Below are 18,339 nucleotides of genomic sequence, written 5' to 3' on the forward strand. Positions count from 1 at the left end.
CCTCAGGCGCAAATTGACCTCTGCGCCTTGCGCTAGGATTGGCAACAGAGCGGGTTCAGGGCGGGGATCATATTCCCTGTCCCCAACCCCGACTCTGAAATTAACCCCCGTCCCCATCCCCGATCTCCGTCGGGGATAAAATGTGTACTCCATCCCCGACCCCCAACAGAGATGGTTTACCCGTGGGGACCCGAATCCCCGAAATATTTTTAGATAATAGTATTTTTCTGAAAAAAATAAATTCACTTAAAATAAAAAAAAAAAACTTAAATTATAAATAAGGTTTCAAATATGTTTTGATATATAGAAATAATATAATAATATATATATTTAATATAAAAACATTTTATATATATAATTGGAGTCAGGGCGGGCGGAGACCTCAATCCCCATCCCCGACCCCGACCGAGTTTTCCTATTAATCCTCGTCCCCGTCCCCATCCCCGCCCCACCAAATGGGTAAGTTAAGAGTAGAGATTTCTGTGGGTCAGGTTAAGTGATAAACCTGCACCGCCTTAGATTGACATAAGGCTCAGCTCAAGACAAAGAGGTACATCTAGATGTATGTCATAGACTATCAGGAGATGTTTGTCTCAGTGGCACAAATGAACTCCATACAAATCTCTTAATGGAAGACCTAGAGATATACACGGAGTTTTCCTTATCGGTATGCTTATTAGTGTCAAGCAAAAAGAGCTACAGACACAGGGACTAATGGGACCTATCCATCCTCCAGGCTTCCATGTGTAAGAGGAGTCCATATAACCAATGACTTGACTTCCTGTTCTACAGCCCAGGCTGTCATTAGAACCAATCCTCAAACTAATTTGTTCAAAACTTTCTTCCTCCCACTTTCTGTGCCTATGTGATGTAATACATCAACAGAAATTGCCCCATTACCAAAACAAGTTCTGTGAGGAAGATTAACAGCATCTGTGACAATTACTTCCATGGCCTCTTCCAGTGCAAATATTGATCAGAGGTGGACTTATCTCACAGCCTATGGAAAAGTAATCACTAATCAGGATATTCAAATACTTCCCCTTTCCACATCCTGCATTCCAGATAAGGATTTAAGTCCAAACAGTCAGTTGTTTAGAGAGAAAGAAACAGCAAAACTTTTGAGAACCAGTCCACCCTGTTGAGAATATATATGGGAAGGTTGAATGCTTGCTTGTAAAGTGAGCATCCATCACCAACCCTTTTGCTGGTTTCAGATCAGTAGGGCAGTATAATCTCAGATGACATTGTTATGCAATATCTAATAGTGGACCTTTGAGTTTTTGTATCTGTTATATTTCATCGGCAGGAAATCTCTCCCTCCCCAAGCTTGTCTTTTAATGAAATTTCACTTTTCAAAGTTTAAAAGGATAAAAAAAAAGACTTCCACAATTGTTCTCTCAAACAACACTCTTACTTCCTATTCTTCTACTAATTCTCTTCCACTTGAAAATAGGCCTCATATCACAACTCATCATAATCTTGGCATGTTTACAAGTTGCAACCCAATCTTACCCTGAAAAATTAGGAGGTACCAAAGCAATTTTATAAATGTAACCTAGCTATTATGTACTTTATGCAGGTTTCCTTTTTCACATCCAAACTACAAAATATACAATGCCTTAAGGTACCAAGAAGTGTTTGAATCTAAAAAATGTCAAACAATTTGATTTTTTTTTTCAAATAGCAGACTGATTTGAGTAAAAACAATGGAAAAATACTTGCCTGGTTGTAAGCGACATTGCCCATAGCTTGTTTTCCCATTGCACACTACACAGATAAGACAATTATGTTAAGACCATTCAGAATCATTGTTCCATCACCAGGATAAAATATCTCTAGATATTGAAAGAAATATTACACAAAGGCCAAGAAAAAACAACGGATAAACCTGATATGTGTTTCTTGGTGATTGATTATGGTGGGGATAAGGTATTAGTCCAGCACATACACCTAAGATGGTAAAAGGCTCAATTTCAATATGAGTTGTTTCTGGTTCAGCATCCCCTTCATATAAAGCAATCTACAAGATAAAGAATGGCTTATTCACTGAATCATTAATAAACAAGTATGTGAATAAAAATATTAAGTACTAAAGGAAATAATATAGACAACAAACCAATGCATTGTTCTCCTCATTGACATCAAGATATTCGATCAATCCTTCACGTAAAAAATCATTGAAACTGCGAACTCCATCCTTGAAATGTATTCAGGATAACAGTTAGGAGTAAGTTATAGCGCTATTATAACTTAAGTAATTAAATCTTATAGACAGCTATAGAATGGCAAACCATTAATTCCTTCATATGATGTTCTTTGATCCTTGATACACCCTTATCAGCGATAACCAATGGACGACAAACACGACCACCATCTGAAGCAATGTAAACGCACCGCTGCCAAAAATTTGAAGATTTTATCATCTAGTTGAATGCATACGTAAATGGAAGGATGTTACAATAATAAGAAAATGCAAAACACAAATAAAAATACTAACAAATTTCAACTGTTCTCTATGTGATGCAACAGGAAGAAATTTGATCATCATCAAAGAGCTCTTGAGGGAAAACCAAAGAAGAAACTCATGTATGATGTTAAAAGGAGCAGCCCAAATTTTCTTAACAAACTAAAGCCCAAAGAGAAATCCATTCCCGTCTATTGGTATACATGAACCCTGCTATCATTCCATAAAAATAACATAGCTTATGGTTCTTGGAAGTAAACAAGAAGGAAATATGTGAGCAGTTAGTTGATCTCCTTTTATCAAAAACACAGCCATAGATCATTCAGTTCAGCCACTTCAGCCATTACCAAACAGCCTTGAGCTCATTGCAAGTTGATAACCCATCATGATGTCTTTGTTATGGTAAACCGCGTTTCAAGCTGTATCTATGGCTCCATTCTTTTTACAATATACTATAGTTTCTCATAGACATTTCAGCATCTGTTCCCAGATAATACAGCAAGATCTTAGCATTTGCTTGAACTCTTGACAACATTTTCACCTTTTGGAGGAGGTTTGGCCACTGCATGGTTTCTTTTGTTTTCAAAAGAAAAATTCCTAACAGAGGAAATGCAGTAACCAGATCAGTCCTCTGTTCATCCAAGACTATCACCAACCTGCATCACTATAAGTTTTTATAGGTATATGCATGCTTTAAAATGTTTACATATATCCCAAAATTTTCACACTGTAATAGAAAAGTTTCAAGGTTACAGACACAAACTATTATTGGAATATATTTCAACATACTCCCCAGTTCATTAAATATATCATTCTAAGGAATTTAGTTTACTAGTATATAATTATTTTTTTTATAACTTCCAAAATTTTAAAGATAAAAAAGCAACATATGCAAATGCCCCCTATTAACACCTTAGCAAGGTGCCACTTGCACCTCTTAACATCATAATAGACAGATTACAACTGAACCCAATCCAAATGCCCCCTATTAACGTCTTGTTTTGCCAAGAAGTCAGCCAGCTCATTTGCTCATTGTTGCATCCAGTGTCTTCTGATGTTCATATTACTTGACAACCATTTGAATCTCTTCACTTCCTCCCTATAGGTCCATACCATAGCCTCCGGTTTACTTAACAAACTCACCACCACATTCGAATCCCCTTCAATAATCAATCTATCCAAATTCATATCTTTTGCAAGTTGCATCCCTTGAATTGAGTAGAAGATCAAGACTGTAATCAGTCTTGAATCCTAAAAGGTTTTAGGTTTGTAAAACAGAAAAGAAGATGAGAGAAAAGGGAGAGAATAGAAGAGAAGCAAGAGAACACAAGTTGCTGAAAGGAGGGACAGATTCTTAACAGATCTGACGCCGCCACTCTCTTAATATTTATAGGTTTATGTTTAGTACATGATGAAAGGACACATCTGCCCTTGGTACTTACATAATAAAGAAAGTAAATAAAACTGAAATAAATAACAGTTGAATTAGCAATCTGACTCAAACTAACACTACTATAACTGAAACAAATACTGTTGTCCTACGAACACAGTGGGGACCACTGCAGTGGGGCCCACATCAGTGTTCTCTACAAATTGCTGCAATAATTTCAATAATCAACCTTTTGCAAGAATACAATAATGATGCCATCTTTATCCTTAAAGACTCCTCTGAATCTACAGGATATAAACCAAATAATTTAACAAATACAGTCAATGTTTAATAAACTCTTATGAAAGGATAAAGAATATAATACCTAAATAAGTATATTCAGATGTAAACCATTTTTTATGAGTCAATTCAACCATCTTTTAATTTTTTTGTAAAATGCGAAGCAAATTTATTAGAAGAAACTAGCCAAATACAAGAGTGGGGAGTTCAATCATCAGAACCCACAATCCCCTGGAGCAACTGATATTTACACACACTACAGATACAGAGTGCAAGACGTTACAACCAGGCTGCTAGGAAGGCTACCTTGCAGCAACAAACCAAGAACTCAACCTCCCCACCACTACACTAATCAATTAATCAGTCTGCAAACTAAGACCCTGAAAAACTCTTTTGTTTCTTTCAACCCAAACTGTCCACACCACAGCCACAGGAATCAAGCTCCAAACTAGTTTCCCATCTGCACTTAAACCTTGTGGGCACCAACCAGAAAGCAACTCTCTCAGATTTTTTGGGCAGACCCAGGATAGATTCAAAGCTATAACAAAATAAAGCCAGATCTTATACACCTTTGGGCAATTGATGAATAAATGATCTAGGCTCTCAGAGAACTGGTTACACAACGGGCAGGCAGGGTCTTGTTAACCCATCAACATTTCCTAAAAAAACCAAATAACATCTTAAGGTGGATTAAAGACTCTAGGTCTACCCAAGTCGATCCCTTGTTAACCCAACACCCATGTGGGCCCCATATATTTGTAATGAGCAAAAGAGAAGGTTTCATTCCCTTTTGATATGCCTTAGGCTGATCCCCATCATTTGGAAGTAAGAATCAAAGGACTTCCATTTCACCGTTGGAAGTTGTCGATTTTGAAGGCTATTAGAGATTGTTGTGGGGAATTTGTGGAGGTGTGTCGTGAAGCTAGAACACTCCAAAACTTGAGGTTGGTTGCATTAAGATAGGATGCTTCACCTTTCAAGTTGATTGTTGAAGATTAATTAGTTTTATGATGTTTTTCTTAGTAGATTTTTATGTTAGTTGTTAGATAGGAGGTGGGGACCACAGTAGTTATGTGAGTCCAAATTTTATCATGTTTTTGAGTGTTAGATATGCAGTTTTATGTTTTGCGACCTATAAGGGCATAGTTGTCTTTGTATTGTTCTATTATTTTAGTATAAATAATAAGTGAAGGGGGCGGCCTGATCATTGCTTTCTTCTCTTTTCAACTTCTCTTCTTCTCCTTCTCTCTTCCTTCTCTCTTCAAAACTACATTCTTTCATATTTTTTAATTCAGCAGATTCCTACTTGGTAACAAAGCATCGGCTAGGGTTTCTTCAAGCATTCCCATGCAGCCCTAGATCAGTCGACTGCACAAAGTAGTAAAGGGCTGATCGATCTGCTATACATTGCCCAGTTCTTGGAGTTTTTGGTGGGGTCTAGACATTAGGAAGGTGATCTACTGTTCAGCATCAAAATCAGGACGAACTAGAGTACGGGGAAGAGTCCCAGAAAAGTTGGACTCTTTGTTTTTTATCGGATCTTCGGCGCCCAGGTATTGTTAGTTTTCTTTTGACTTTCTGAAGAGGGCGGTTTGGTTTCTAAAATTTTCTAGGCCTCCCGGAGTGATCGATTCACTTTTCTCTCTATTAGGAGTCGTGGGGAGGAGAGAGATTTCCCTCCAACTAGGGTTTTCTTCTTCCGAAAGGGTTGGTTTCTATGTGATATTAAATTATTTTTTGAAGGTCTCCAATCTATTTCTTTCTTACTGTTGAACTATTTGAAGTAAAATGAAGAGTTGGAATACCGAGATGAAATCTATCGGTACTGTGGGATTGGGTGTTGGAGGTACTAGTGATATTTTTGGGTCTAGGATCATTACTACAATAAAACTTGATGGTAAAAATTATTTGGAGTGGGCACAATCAGCTAAGATGGCTTTTGGTGCTCGTGGAAAAATAGGGTATCTCACTTGGGGGGAGAAGAAACGTGATACAAACTCTTCCCGATGGGTGCAAGAAAATTACATGGTAATGTACTGGCTCCGTAATTCTATGTTACCTCATATTGCAAAAAAAATCCTATGGGCTAATACTGCTAAGGAGATTTGGGATGGAGTGACTGAAACCTACTCTCAAAAGCAAAATGAAGCCAAAGCCTATCAGTTAAGAAATCAAGTGATAAGTATGAAACAGGGAGAAAAACTTCTTCTTGTGTATTTCTCCATGCTGAAAACCCTATGGTAGGAAAGAGATCACTTAGAAACTGTGGTATGAGAAAGTGTAAATAATGCAACAATTTATCACAAAATGGTAGAGAGGAATAGGGTTTTTGAGTTGTTGGCAGGGCTGAACCCTGAATTTGACATTGCTAGGTAGTAGATTCTTTCTAGGGAGGGTGTGACACTCTCTCAAGCCTATGCTTTTGTCTCTAGAGAGGAGAGTAGGAGGAATGTAATGCTGAGACAGCCTGGGATTGACCAGTCGGCTATGGTTGGTACAACAAAACCTAAGCTGAATGGAGACAGGGGGAGTAGTGAGACTAGAAGGGAAGATAAGAAGGAATAGTAGTAGTGGGTCAGAGTCAGTGAACCAGATTATGCTTTGGCACAATTGCTTGGGACATCTTTCTTTTAGTTCTTTGAAATGTCTTTTCCCAGAGTTGTTTGAGCCTGTTCAAGTATCTACTTTGGAGCGTAAGAGTTGTCAATTAGGAAAGTATCGTAGACAGTCTTTTAAACCAAGTAATAAAAGTACTTCTGCATTTAATATTGTTCACACTGATGCATGGGGGTCATATCAAATCCCTTCCATGGGAGGATTCCGTTACTTTCTCTTGTTTGTGAAAGATTATACACGATATTCTTGGATATATTTGATGAGATCATGTGATGAGGTTCCTAACTTAGTATGACAATTCCACCAGATGGTTCTCACACAATTTGGAATGAGAACTAAGGCCTTTAGATCAAATAATGCCAGAGACTACTTTGAGAAGGACCTAACCACGTATCACTTAGAACATGGTGTAATTCATCAGAACAGTTGTGCATATACACCGCAACAGAATGAAGTTGCTGAGAGGAAAAACAGACACATTGTGGTGGTGGCAAAGAGTCTTATGGTGTGTGCTTCAGTTCCTGTGAAAGGGGTGGCCAGATCATTGCTCTCTTTTCTTTTCAACTTCTCTTTTTTAATTCAGCAGATTCCTACTTTGATCATCCATCATTATAGTGGATGAAACCTCTTCCCTAGAGCCAACAACAACTATGCAGGGTAGAGTGGGGGCAGTGCAACCATTAGGGTTGGAGAGACCGATGGTCCTATAGTTGGAGATAACAAAGTTAGTCAAGCCATACTAGAGGACAGGGTGTTGAACGAATAGAAGATGAGATTGAAAAATTTTCAAACAAGGAGCAAACTTACGCATATCAAAATCAACTTATGCATATCAAAATTAGGTGGCCAGGGTGTTCAAATCACTCTAGCTAGCTTGGACAAACTCTTGGGGATAGAAAAAAAGGACCAATTGCGATTTTTAAAGTGGTTGGAAACCCTCAACCTGTGATGGCAACCCTTGATCAACTATTTGTTTCTTAACAACCAATTAAAGAAGTACAAATCCCCCCACTATTTGTTTTTCTCTTACCTCACCTATTGTAAGTTGCGGTTGCAAGTTAGTAGATCAAGAAGTAAGTCTAAATCAAAATCAAAACCAAAATCACTTTTTGCCCAATGGACTAGATGCTATTGTTCCTTGCAGTCCAAGGGAGTGGGAGGTCTTAGGAAAGTCAACTGAGGAGATTGGGGAGAGGAAAGACTAGGGGAAACCATTGTAGAGGTTGATGTTGGATTATTTGAAGGAAGGGGCAAAAAATGAAGAGCATTTAGAAGGGGTGGTAAGTGAGGGTGAGGGCGGTTGAAAGATCTAAGGGAGGCTTCTGTAGTGCGTAAAAGATGGGAGGGTGAGGAGATGGTGGGGAACATCACTAATGGAGTGGAGGTCTTTCGAAGGCTTTGGGAATTCAACTAGCAAAGCAGAAGGGAGACACAAAGGTGTGAAATTCACAAAAGAGAAGGTCCAAACTGGTAATACTTACTTCATCTTGAATTAAAATTGAGAAGACTTCACATAAAAGAGGGAAATCAAGAATACAGATTGGTGGGGAACAAGGGCTGTTGAAGGGTCAACGAAGATGAACAATTGGAACATGAGAGGTCTAGGGAGTGCAAGGAAGAGGAGAGTGGTGAAGGACTTCTTAATGAGAATTAAACCATCCATGATAGTTTTGCAAGAAACTAAAATTGAATTGGTCACTAATGCTTGGATGACAAGCATTTGGGTAGGAATAGCTTGGGAGGATAATCAAGTGGAATGTTTGGAAGTGGTGGTGGGGGGTGTAATATATTTGCAATGAAATTTAAGGACAATGAAAAGGGTTTTGTGTGGTGGTTGACCAATGTTTATGGATCAATTTCTTATAGGGATAGGGAGAACTTGTGGGTGGGTTGTATAATATTAGTAGTTATGAAAGGGATTGTATAATTTTGTTCCGAAGAGAATGTTAGATCATCAAAAACCACAAAAAGCGTGAGAAATTTTATTGAGTTCGTTGATGACTGTATGTTAAGGGATTTACCTTTGCAAAATGCACAATTTGCATGCTCTAACCTAGTGGGAAGATCTATTTGGAGCAGTTGTGGTTAAAGCTTTGGCTAGACCTACTTCAGATCACTGGTCCTTGCTTTTGGAATCAAAAAAGTTGAACTTTCGTCCAATCCCTTTTAGATTCAAAACCATGTGGCTAACACACCCTAGTATCAAGAAAAATATTGAAACCGGGTGGAATGATTGTAAGGTTGAAGATTGGGCAGCGTTTCATTTCTTGCAAAAATTAAAAATGGCAAAAGAAAAGTAAAAGATTTGGAAACAAGAAAATATTTGGAAGACTTGGAGGAAATAAAGTAGAGGTTTTGGACCAAATTGAAGCTTTAGACAAAAAAAAAAGAAAGGGAAGAGGAGAGGGATTTGAGCAAAGAAAAAAGAAACAGAGATTGGACTGAAAGCTGATTTGGAGTTAACTTTGAGGAGGGAAGAGATTAGCTAGAGACAAAAAATAAGATGCAAGTGGTGAAAAGAGGGGGATGGAAATAGTAAGATTTTTCACTTGTTGGCTGATGGGAGGAGAAAAAAGCTTTTACTTCTTATTTTAAGAGATTGTTTGCAGTACCTTGCCCAACCAGACCAATTGTGGAAGGGCTGGGTTGAGAAAGAATACCTAAAGAGTTGGCTGCGAAATTGGAAGACTCTTTTACTTTGGATTAGGTAAAGAGGGTCGTGATGGGGATGAGTGGGAAAAAATATGACCCAATGAAGATTTTTCACAAATTTTTCAAGATGGAGAAGGTAGGAAAAGGGATGAATGCAACATTTATTTCCTTAATCCCTAAATCTGCAAGTGCAGTCTCTACTAAAGGTTTTCAACCCATTAGTGCCACTACAAGTTTACACAAAGTAGTGGCAAATCTGTTGCCAGTGAGGCTTAAGAAGGTACTTCATTTTGTGGTCTCAATAGAACAAGGAGCTTTTGTGCAAAACAGACAGATTTTAGACCAAGCCCTGGGCGCTAATGAAGCTTTGGAAGATTTTACGAAGTCGGGGAAAAGTGGCTTTGTGCTTAAATTGGATTTGGAGAAGACCTATGACCACATGGACTAGGGCTACCAAAAATGGGTGATGGGGGAGATGGGATTTGAGCTGGAGGTACCTAAAATGCCTACTGACTCAGATATCTTAAAGAGTAGAGCATTTCAATTTCCAAGCAGATGTGCTCTTTTCTTGTCCATTTTCCCAATGTGGTTCCACTTTTACAAGCTGTTTAAAAGTGAATATGTGGTCAATTTCAGATCAGTCTGAAATCTTTGGGTGCTGTCCAAGAATTCAGGGTGATACTAAGGTCAAATTGATGTGGAGCTGCATTCCATTTGCTGTGTGTTGGGAAGTATGGAAGGAAAGAAATAGAAGAATATTCGAGAATAAGAAGAAAAGAATGGTAGAGGTGGTGGCATGGATCAGCTCTTCAGTGATTGGTTGGGTGTTGAATATGCCAAAATTTCAAGGAATAAAGAACGAATACTTCAGGGCAGAATTTTGGTGTTCTATGAATTCTTAAAATCTGGCTTTTTGTTGTATTGTTTGCTTTGAAGTTTGTTATGTGTTTATCTTGGTTCTTTCTTGTTTTGGTAGTGCCTTCTTATGATCCTGTCACCATACTTAAGGTGTAGTCTTTTATTTTAGCAATAATTTTTTTTTACTTTATTAATCTTCAAAAAAAAAAGATGGGATTTGGATAAAGGTGGATCAGATGGTATTGGGTTGTTTGAGGACCACACATTTCTCAATTCTCATCAATGGATCTCCTAAAGATTTTTTTAAAGCCACAAGAGGGGCTCGACAAGAAGATTCCCCTTGTAATTCACCTTGGTGGTTGAGATCATTAGTAAGTTGCTGAAAAGAACGGATGAGAGGATTTTTTTTCGAGTGGTTTCTCATTTGCAGTTTGCAAATGACACTTGAATCTTGGGGGAATTAGATGTTTGGAGGATGTGAGAACTCTTAGGTTAATTTTGGAGTTGGCGGAAACGGTTTAGGGGCTCAAGGTAAATATAGCAAGGTATAATCTGATGGGAATTCAAATTACTAGAGAAAATCTGCGGGAATGTGCTTCTATTCTTGGATGTGGAATTCAAGAGTGGCCTTTGAAATACTCAGGGCTTCCCTTTGGGGGGTGGGACCCAAGGGAGGGGAGCTTTTGGGATGCAATGATAAAGAGATTTAGCTTCTTGGAAAAAGCACTATATCTCAAAAGGGGGTCGGTGACTTTAATCAAATCTACCCTTTTCAACCTTCCAACCTATTTATTGTCAGTTTTCAAGAGGTAGCGACCATAAAAATTATCAATTGAAGAGTAAGGACATATTAGGATGGATGTAAGAGAGGGGGATGATTTGGGATTAGGACGTTGTTAGAGAAGAATAAGGCCTTATTAGGCAAACGGCTGTAGAGATTCCCTAAAGAAAGTGAGGTATTGTGGTGTCTTTTTGTTAAAAGTATTTATGGAGAGCACCCATATGGCTGGGACAGAGGTCCAGATAGAAGCGTTAATGCAAGAAGACCATGGAAAATGAATCTAACTTTCCAATTTTTTGCAACACATCAATATGATGCAATTTCAGATCAAGAATTAAAGTTCTGGGAAGACTTGTGGTGGGGGTATTTTCACCTTTGCCTTTCTTTTCCTAGAATTTACAACCTATCCGCTATCAAAAATAAAACAATTGTTGAAATGTCAACCAGGGAAAGGAATGGGCTAGTCTGGGATTTAGGGTTAAGAAGACCTCTTAGAGACCATGAAACCTATGAATTAATTCCTTTACTTATTCTACTCCAAGATGTCCAGCTCTCCCCTGCAGGGTGTGATGAGAGGATATGGGCTCCTGAGGTTAAAGGCTCCTACTTTTATGTTCCCTTCCTTAAAACTTCACTTCCCTATGTTGATCCTCAATCACTTCCTGCTAGAAAGTTTAGGTCCAGACTGTTCCCCTCAAAAGTTAAGATGTTCTGTTGGGAAGCTGCAAACAAAATCAGTAAGACCTCCAAGTGTCTTATGCCTAAAGAGTGGGGAGTCCACCACCCACCAGTTGTTGCACTGCCCTTTTGCACTACAGTTATGGAAGCACTTTCTTTCTATGGTGGGTAAGAATTGGTATGCACCAAGCGAGGTAGTGCACTTGTTCAAGACAGATTTCCTGCGTCTCTCTACTCGGAGACACAAAGTCCTTTGGCAGTGTATGAGAGCTGCTGTTCTGTGGGGGATGTCATGTGAAAAGAATGCTAAACTTATTGAGAATCACGAATCAGATGAAGAGGTTATAGAACTCACCTTGATCAGGGTGGCACATTGGGTGCTGGTGCAGATAAGTTTAAGGCAGTATCCATAAATGACTTTTTAAGGGGATGGCAAACAATGATTGTTTTTCAGATTAGCAAAAAGCAAAGACTACTAGATTGGTCTCCTCCTGAAGCAAGTTAAATCAACTTCAATTTTGATGGGTGTTGCCTTGGACAGCCATGACCTTTGGGTGTGGAGGGTGCCATCAGATACCAGAATGGTAATATACTAATATTATACTCAGTTTTACAGGCCCATCAGGAAAGGCTAACTTCTTAAGAGCAGAATTGCTAGCACTAATTCAAGGTCTAAAACTGGTACAGCAGCAGGGGTGGAGAGATGTGATTGTGGAAGAGGATTGTCAAACTGTAATTTGCTGGATGAAAGCACAAGACCATATACCCTCTAAGGGTACAAAAGAAATGGATCCAATCCGAAGAAGAGTGGTACATCCCTAAAATAGATAAAAAACGGTTCTCAAATTATACTAATGTAAAAAGAAAACAAGAGAAAGAGAGTGAACAACTAGCCAAAAAAAAAAAACCACCGTTGCAAGAACTTACCTGTCTCTCATTTACATAGACACTTACAAACTCTCCAATTTTGCCAGATCTCCTCAACTTTCTCAGGGCATTAGCAAATTGCTGCAAGAAGACAAAAAAAACCCTTAACTAGAAGCCGAACCTGCAGAACAAGACAGTAATCACCTCTATAGGGCATTATATACCTTTGGCTGCCTATGCTTTCCAAGAATAAGCCCATTAAAAATAACTAGAAACGAATTTGGTGTATGAATCTCCTCTGCAGATAGCAGTTCCAAGTCTTCAACACCCACGCTGTGACACTGATGCAGGAAAAATAAACATCATAGTAAATAAACAGTACATTCAAGCATATGAAATCATAGCCACAAATTACATGACCATATCAAAAGGCAAATTCAAATTAACCAGAAAAAATATACAAACATGCAATATGTCAAGCAACTATGCTCCTTATTTTCAAATTCATACAAATAACTAAGTTCACTGATATAAAGTCATTTAATAGAGTTCACTATGTAAAATAACCTCTAGTATAACTTCACAAAGTGCTACGTCTATGGTGTCACTTGAGAGCTATTATTGGAGAACTTTAATGGCTACAATAGAGGAAATGTGGGACCCTGATGCATAGGAGGCGCATTTAGAGAAACATGGATCATTCTGGCAATATGTTCTGGACCAGTAGGTCATGGGGACTCAGCTGCTGGTGGAGGACTGTGAATTGGAAGAGTAATTAGCTGCAGGAATATAGTAGGAGACTAAGGTGGTGAAGGTCTGGCTACAGTACAACAAAAAAGGACTATGGCAACATAAAGCTATCATGAAAGTAATCATATTATTGGCAGGGAACTTCAAACAACTTTCTCCTAGATTCAAAGATCTGCAAATAGCTTGGTGTATATAATGGCCAAGGAAGGAAGGGGTATACAACGATCAATTGGTTTTGGATCAACTTCAATGTCATCAGTAAGGAAGTGGGCTGGATAGCTACTCGCTAGCCTGAAGATGGAGGATAGCAGGCATATTGTACATAACTCAATTCTTTTTCTCAATTAAAATATTATGAATAATTAGTTATCAATTGAAAAGCAAAAAAAGTAGAATAAGAATCCCAAGAGTTTTATTGTGAAGAAAATCCTATCATAAAATAACAAGGCCACCTTCATAAAAAAGCACATGTGTGTCTGCACTTTATCAAAACGATAAAGAAGGAATATGTACAGTTTTGCCTACACATTATAAACAACACAAGAAAAATCTTATGTACATTCTTTTCTTGCATTCTTTACAGGTAACATATGCTTTAGTGATTCAAAGGGAAAGTATTTTAGATATATGGACCAGCGACAAAGTCATTTCAAAAAAGAATTTACAGAAAATATTAAAATGATATATACTTATTATTACTAAGAAATCCTCTCACTCTCTTAAAACCACTAATTATCTAGCTAAGGTAAATTAAATTTATCTAGGGATTGGTCTGTTCAAACAAGGGGCCATAATTTGGTGTAATGGTAAAATCTCAGGCTGGCAAGCATGAGAACACAGGTTCAAGTCTGAGGGCAGCCACTGTGTTAAAAATGCCAAAGGTTAGGCAAGGTTCCAAATATTGATACACCCTGGTACGCCGATTGGGGTGCATCGGACCGAATTGAGGCTCGCATCTTTATTTTCTTTTTAGTTTTTTTCAACTTGGTTCAGAAGGGTCGGTTTAAGGCCTGTCTACCCCCTGAACAAGGTCACAACCCACTTTGACCCTGACTGGCCCTAACCCACCCATTTGACCCTCTGATTCAAAACAGACCTTTCCTTTCTTTTTATTTCTAACTGCATAAAAACAGAGACCCATATATTTCAACGCAAAAACATAAAGATTTCAATTTTTTCAAATAAAAAATAAAAAACATTAAAACACAAAAATAGTAAAAAATATACATTTTGTGTAAAACATCAGAATTTGCAAAATAAAAGAAAAGAAACAATAAAAATTTTGAATAAAGTGTAAAAGAGGAATTTCAAAATCGTAGAAAATAGCACAAAATTAAAAAAAAAATACAAGAAATTGAGGAAATTCGAAATGGAAAAAAAAAACAAATACAAAAAATTAAAGAAAATGGTAATTGCATAAAAACAAGAAAAATATAGAAATTGCAGAAAATAACTTAAATGATAAAAATTGCAGAAAACACATAAAATTATAAAACAAAACATATATACTTCAACCAAAAAAAAATGCATAAACATAAAAATAAAAAAAAATAAAAAATTATATATTTCAGCTAATGCCAAGAAAAACAGAAAATGATAAAAATTATATATATAACAAAAAAGTAAAAATCGTAGAAATACACTAAATGATAAAAATAAATAAAACACATAAAGTAATAAAAGTTTTCAAAAAATATATTTCATCCATAATGTATTTGGAAATGATACTTTCTCATCTTCTTTTTTGAGGGTGGATTTTTTTAGTGGGTTTGTCTTGTGCAGTTTCTTTTTGTACAAAGGACCTTGATCAGTGATTAATTCAATATACTATACTTTGCCTTTTTCAAATAGATATATATATATATAGATATATGATCCAAAAATAAGGATATGGAAAATTTTGGAGAAAATGTTTAAATACAGAAATTAACAGAACATAATAAAAAATGAAAAAAGTACAAAAAAAAGAAACAAACAAATTTTTGCACAAAAAATTATAGAAAAATGTAGAAAATCCAAAATTGGGAGGAGGGCATTCTTCGACTGTGTAAGTCAAAAATACATTGTTGTAAGGCCTTCGTTTACTAAGAATGTGAAAAAAATGGAGCATCAAGATGATGATGTTTCAGTTCTTGCTCCACCTCTTCTTCAATGTAAAGAATCATGTGTCAGAGGACAACAGCAATGACGATTTAATAGTTGTAGGTCGGGAAATTTGGTGCTTCAATCCATTCTCAAAACCACCAACACTTATCAAAAGCGGCGGAGGAAGCAATGTTGGAGTTCATGTTAGATCAAATAGCAATAGTTCGAGATCTACAACTTGATTAGCTATCTAATGGGACCTCTCCGGCAACAATGGCTGAGAATTTGATTTTCAACTTGGAGAACTACAACTTGTTAGCAGTAGTAGACAGTGATTGAGTGACGGCCATTGCGAACTTGATCTGCAACTTGGTTTACAACTCGTTAGTGGCAATCAACAGCAATGGCCAACACGGACATGAATGCATGGTCAATGGCAGAGAAGAGGTGGAGACGGAGAGATGAAGAGATGGAAGCAGAGAGGTGGAGAGGTTGAGGTAGAGGGTTACTCGATTCTCTCATTTTCAAACCCTAACCTAATCCTTGGGTACCCATGACCCAATCCTGTTTACTTGACCCAATGGGTGATTTGACCCATATTGACACACTACTCAAATGGGTGGGTATGGATGGGTTTTAAGCGGGTGGGTCAGGTGGGTTAGGGTCAAAATTGCCAGACCTAAGAAAGACGAGAGATCCATTACTCCAGAAAACAGGCATATAGGGTGATTCCGTTGAATATATATAAGTGTAACTTGAGCTGGTTTTCATAAATCTTATCCTTATTCAATGTAAGAAATCTTTAGCAATAACACAAACCCAACCAAATCCTTGATCTGAACTACCTAACCAAGAACTGAACCTGATCAAGATGACTTTCAAGGTCTTTCCTCCAGGTCTACCAAAAGCAAAGGAAGAAAGACAAGCTATATAATGTCTTACATATGTTCAATTGACACATCCATATAAATACAGAAACAAATATCAGAATTTGCAATATAACATGGAGCTTTCATCCAGAAGGTTTAATAACAGATTATTGGTTCGACTGGAAGATATATGAAAGAAAAATAACAAACCAGAGAAATCAATGGACCCTCCTCATCATCAGTTGTGACATGAGTCATCAGAGCCAAGTTTTTCACCAACCCACAAGCTTCACCTTCAGGAGTGTCACAGGGGCAAAGCATACCCCACTTAACCAAAAATAAATAAATGTAATAACAGAAACGAATCAGAGTAGAAGTAACAAAAGTGCTACAACCTACAAAATACCTGTAACTTACATACTATGTTGTAGCAAAGAGAACCATCCATACCTGGCTAGGTTGCAATGCCCTAGGTCCACTTACTTTCCTAGACTTCTCAAATTGTGGTGAGATTTTGGTCATGTGGCCTAAGGTTGCAATAAATGAAAGCCTAGCAAGCACCTACAAAATAATGATTCCAGCTTGTTCATGAACAGAAAACCTTATAGTAAATAAAAAAAAGAGTGGAGGAAAAACAAAAAAAAAAAAAACCTGTGTCATTCCCTTCCTATGCATTCTGAATCGTTTGAGATCCCAATTTCCGGTAGAAATTGCCCTTTCTAAGCCATAGGTAATGCTATCTTTCACAATATACTACCAAAACCAACAAAAAGGGGGAAAAGCAAAAAACAAAAAGCACCAGAGTATCAAATTAATTATAGACCAGTCTCCACAATTATAAAAAGAATGTAAATACCAAATGTATATCCTACCAGTCTAAAATTCCTGAAATAGGCAAAGCAAAAATTATTTCCTCAAAATTAATACAGAATCATGTAGGTCTGTCAGATAATCCAAACAGTTGGTATATATTAGACATGCATATAAGCTACGTCATAGCAAGCAAATTGAAAGAATTCTTCCAAATTTTGGTCTTAAACATGGTTTAAAATGTCCCTAATGTCACTAATAATTCCATGACATATTTCCATTTCAATAGGTAGCAACACGAAATTTTACCAGAATCAACATATTCTTTTCTGTATAACCTTAGTTTCTATTACAACCATTTACATTTTCTACGAGTTTGAATTTTTTCCTTCATTCATTTTATCATGAAGCTCTGAATCTTAAGGTTTACAGGGCAACTTCAGAACATATTCTTTTGTCTATAACCTCAGTTTCTTAGCTTTGTTTAAGGATTTGGAATAAGATAATAATTTAAAAAGGTGTGCCTATGCTTCTTTTATCATTTCATAAAATACCATTCTATATTTTGCATAATTCACAATGTCTCCACCATATCTATAATTTTTACAATATTTCAAAATGATATTTTCGACATTTCCGACATGTTTCTTATATTTGGATGACCAACATTTCCACCAACAATGACATTTCAATCCTTGGTCTTAAATGAATAATGTGATAAATTCTAAAAGCCATCTATCTCTTTTCAATTGAGATTTACTGCTTATATAAATAGCAATAGTAAAGGTATATCCTTATTTACCACAATAAATAAGGTTGTAGTCCAATATCGGAAAGGGACAAACGAAAATCACCGACCCACTCACAAATTCCATGGTTTTACTATCTAATTTTTTCTCAATCTTCCACAAATCTCCATTGATTTTCCAGAAGCCTAGGCAAAAGCAACAGTCGAGGGGGGGTCAGACAGCAGTTCAAGTCACATAACAGTCAAGAAAAAATGTACGACAACAGTTCAAATCAAAGTATAGGAAACAAGATCAGTAGTAAATATCGGGGTGTTTGACAAAATGGTTAGTTTGTTTCTGAAAAAACAAAATCAATTGCCACATCAGCAAAAATAATATAATTTTGCTGATGAAGCAGATGTTTTGTCTTCAAAAAAACACCATGCTGTCGAACACCCTCTCAATGAGTAGTGGCTGATATTTCTGATATAATCCTTTCCGAAACTGGA

The 18,339-nt window shown here is 37.1% G+C and overlaps 1 protein-coding gene across 3 annotated transcripts in view; it reads right to left on the bottom strand.

The window, feature by feature from the left end:
* The window catches only part of NRPC2 (nuclear RNA polymerase C2), a 109,120-nt gene that overhangs the window by 44,930 nt on the left and 45,851 nt on the right, over positions 1 to 18,339 (bottom strand). For all 3 annotated transcript variants that reach the window (XM_088973631.1, XM_088973630.1, XM_088973629.1), the window contains 9 exons: positions 16,944 to 17,045; positions 16,743 to 16,853; positions 16,503 to 16,619; positions 12,813 to 12,929; positions 12,649 to 12,729; positions 2,295 to 2,399; positions 2,120 to 2,200; positions 1,892 to 2,023; positions 1,726 to 1,770 (listed from right to left, as the gene is read on the bottom strand). In XM_088973631.1, coding sequence (XP_088829757.1) covers positions 1,726 to 1,770; positions 1,892 to 2,023; positions 2,120 to 2,200; positions 2,295 to 2,399; positions 12,649 to 12,729; positions 12,813 to 12,929; positions 16,503 to 16,619; positions 16,743 to 16,853; positions 16,944 to 17,045 — 891 coding nt within the window. The remainder of the gene's footprint in view (positions 1 to 1,725; positions 1,771 to 1,891; positions 2,024 to 2,119; positions 2,201 to 2,294; positions 2,400 to 12,648; positions 12,730 to 12,812; positions 12,930 to 16,502; positions 16,620 to 16,742; positions 16,854 to 16,943; positions 17,046 to 18,339) is intronic.

This window comes from Nelumbo lutea, chromosome 2 (assembly GCF_056320005.1).
Source record: "Nelumbo lutea isolate HS-2025 chromosome 2, American lotus-T2T, whole genome shotgun sequence".
In the NCBI taxonomy this organism is placed as follows: Eukaryota; Viridiplantae; Streptophyta; class Magnoliopsida; order Proteales; family Nelumbonaceae; genus Nelumbo; species Nelumbo lutea.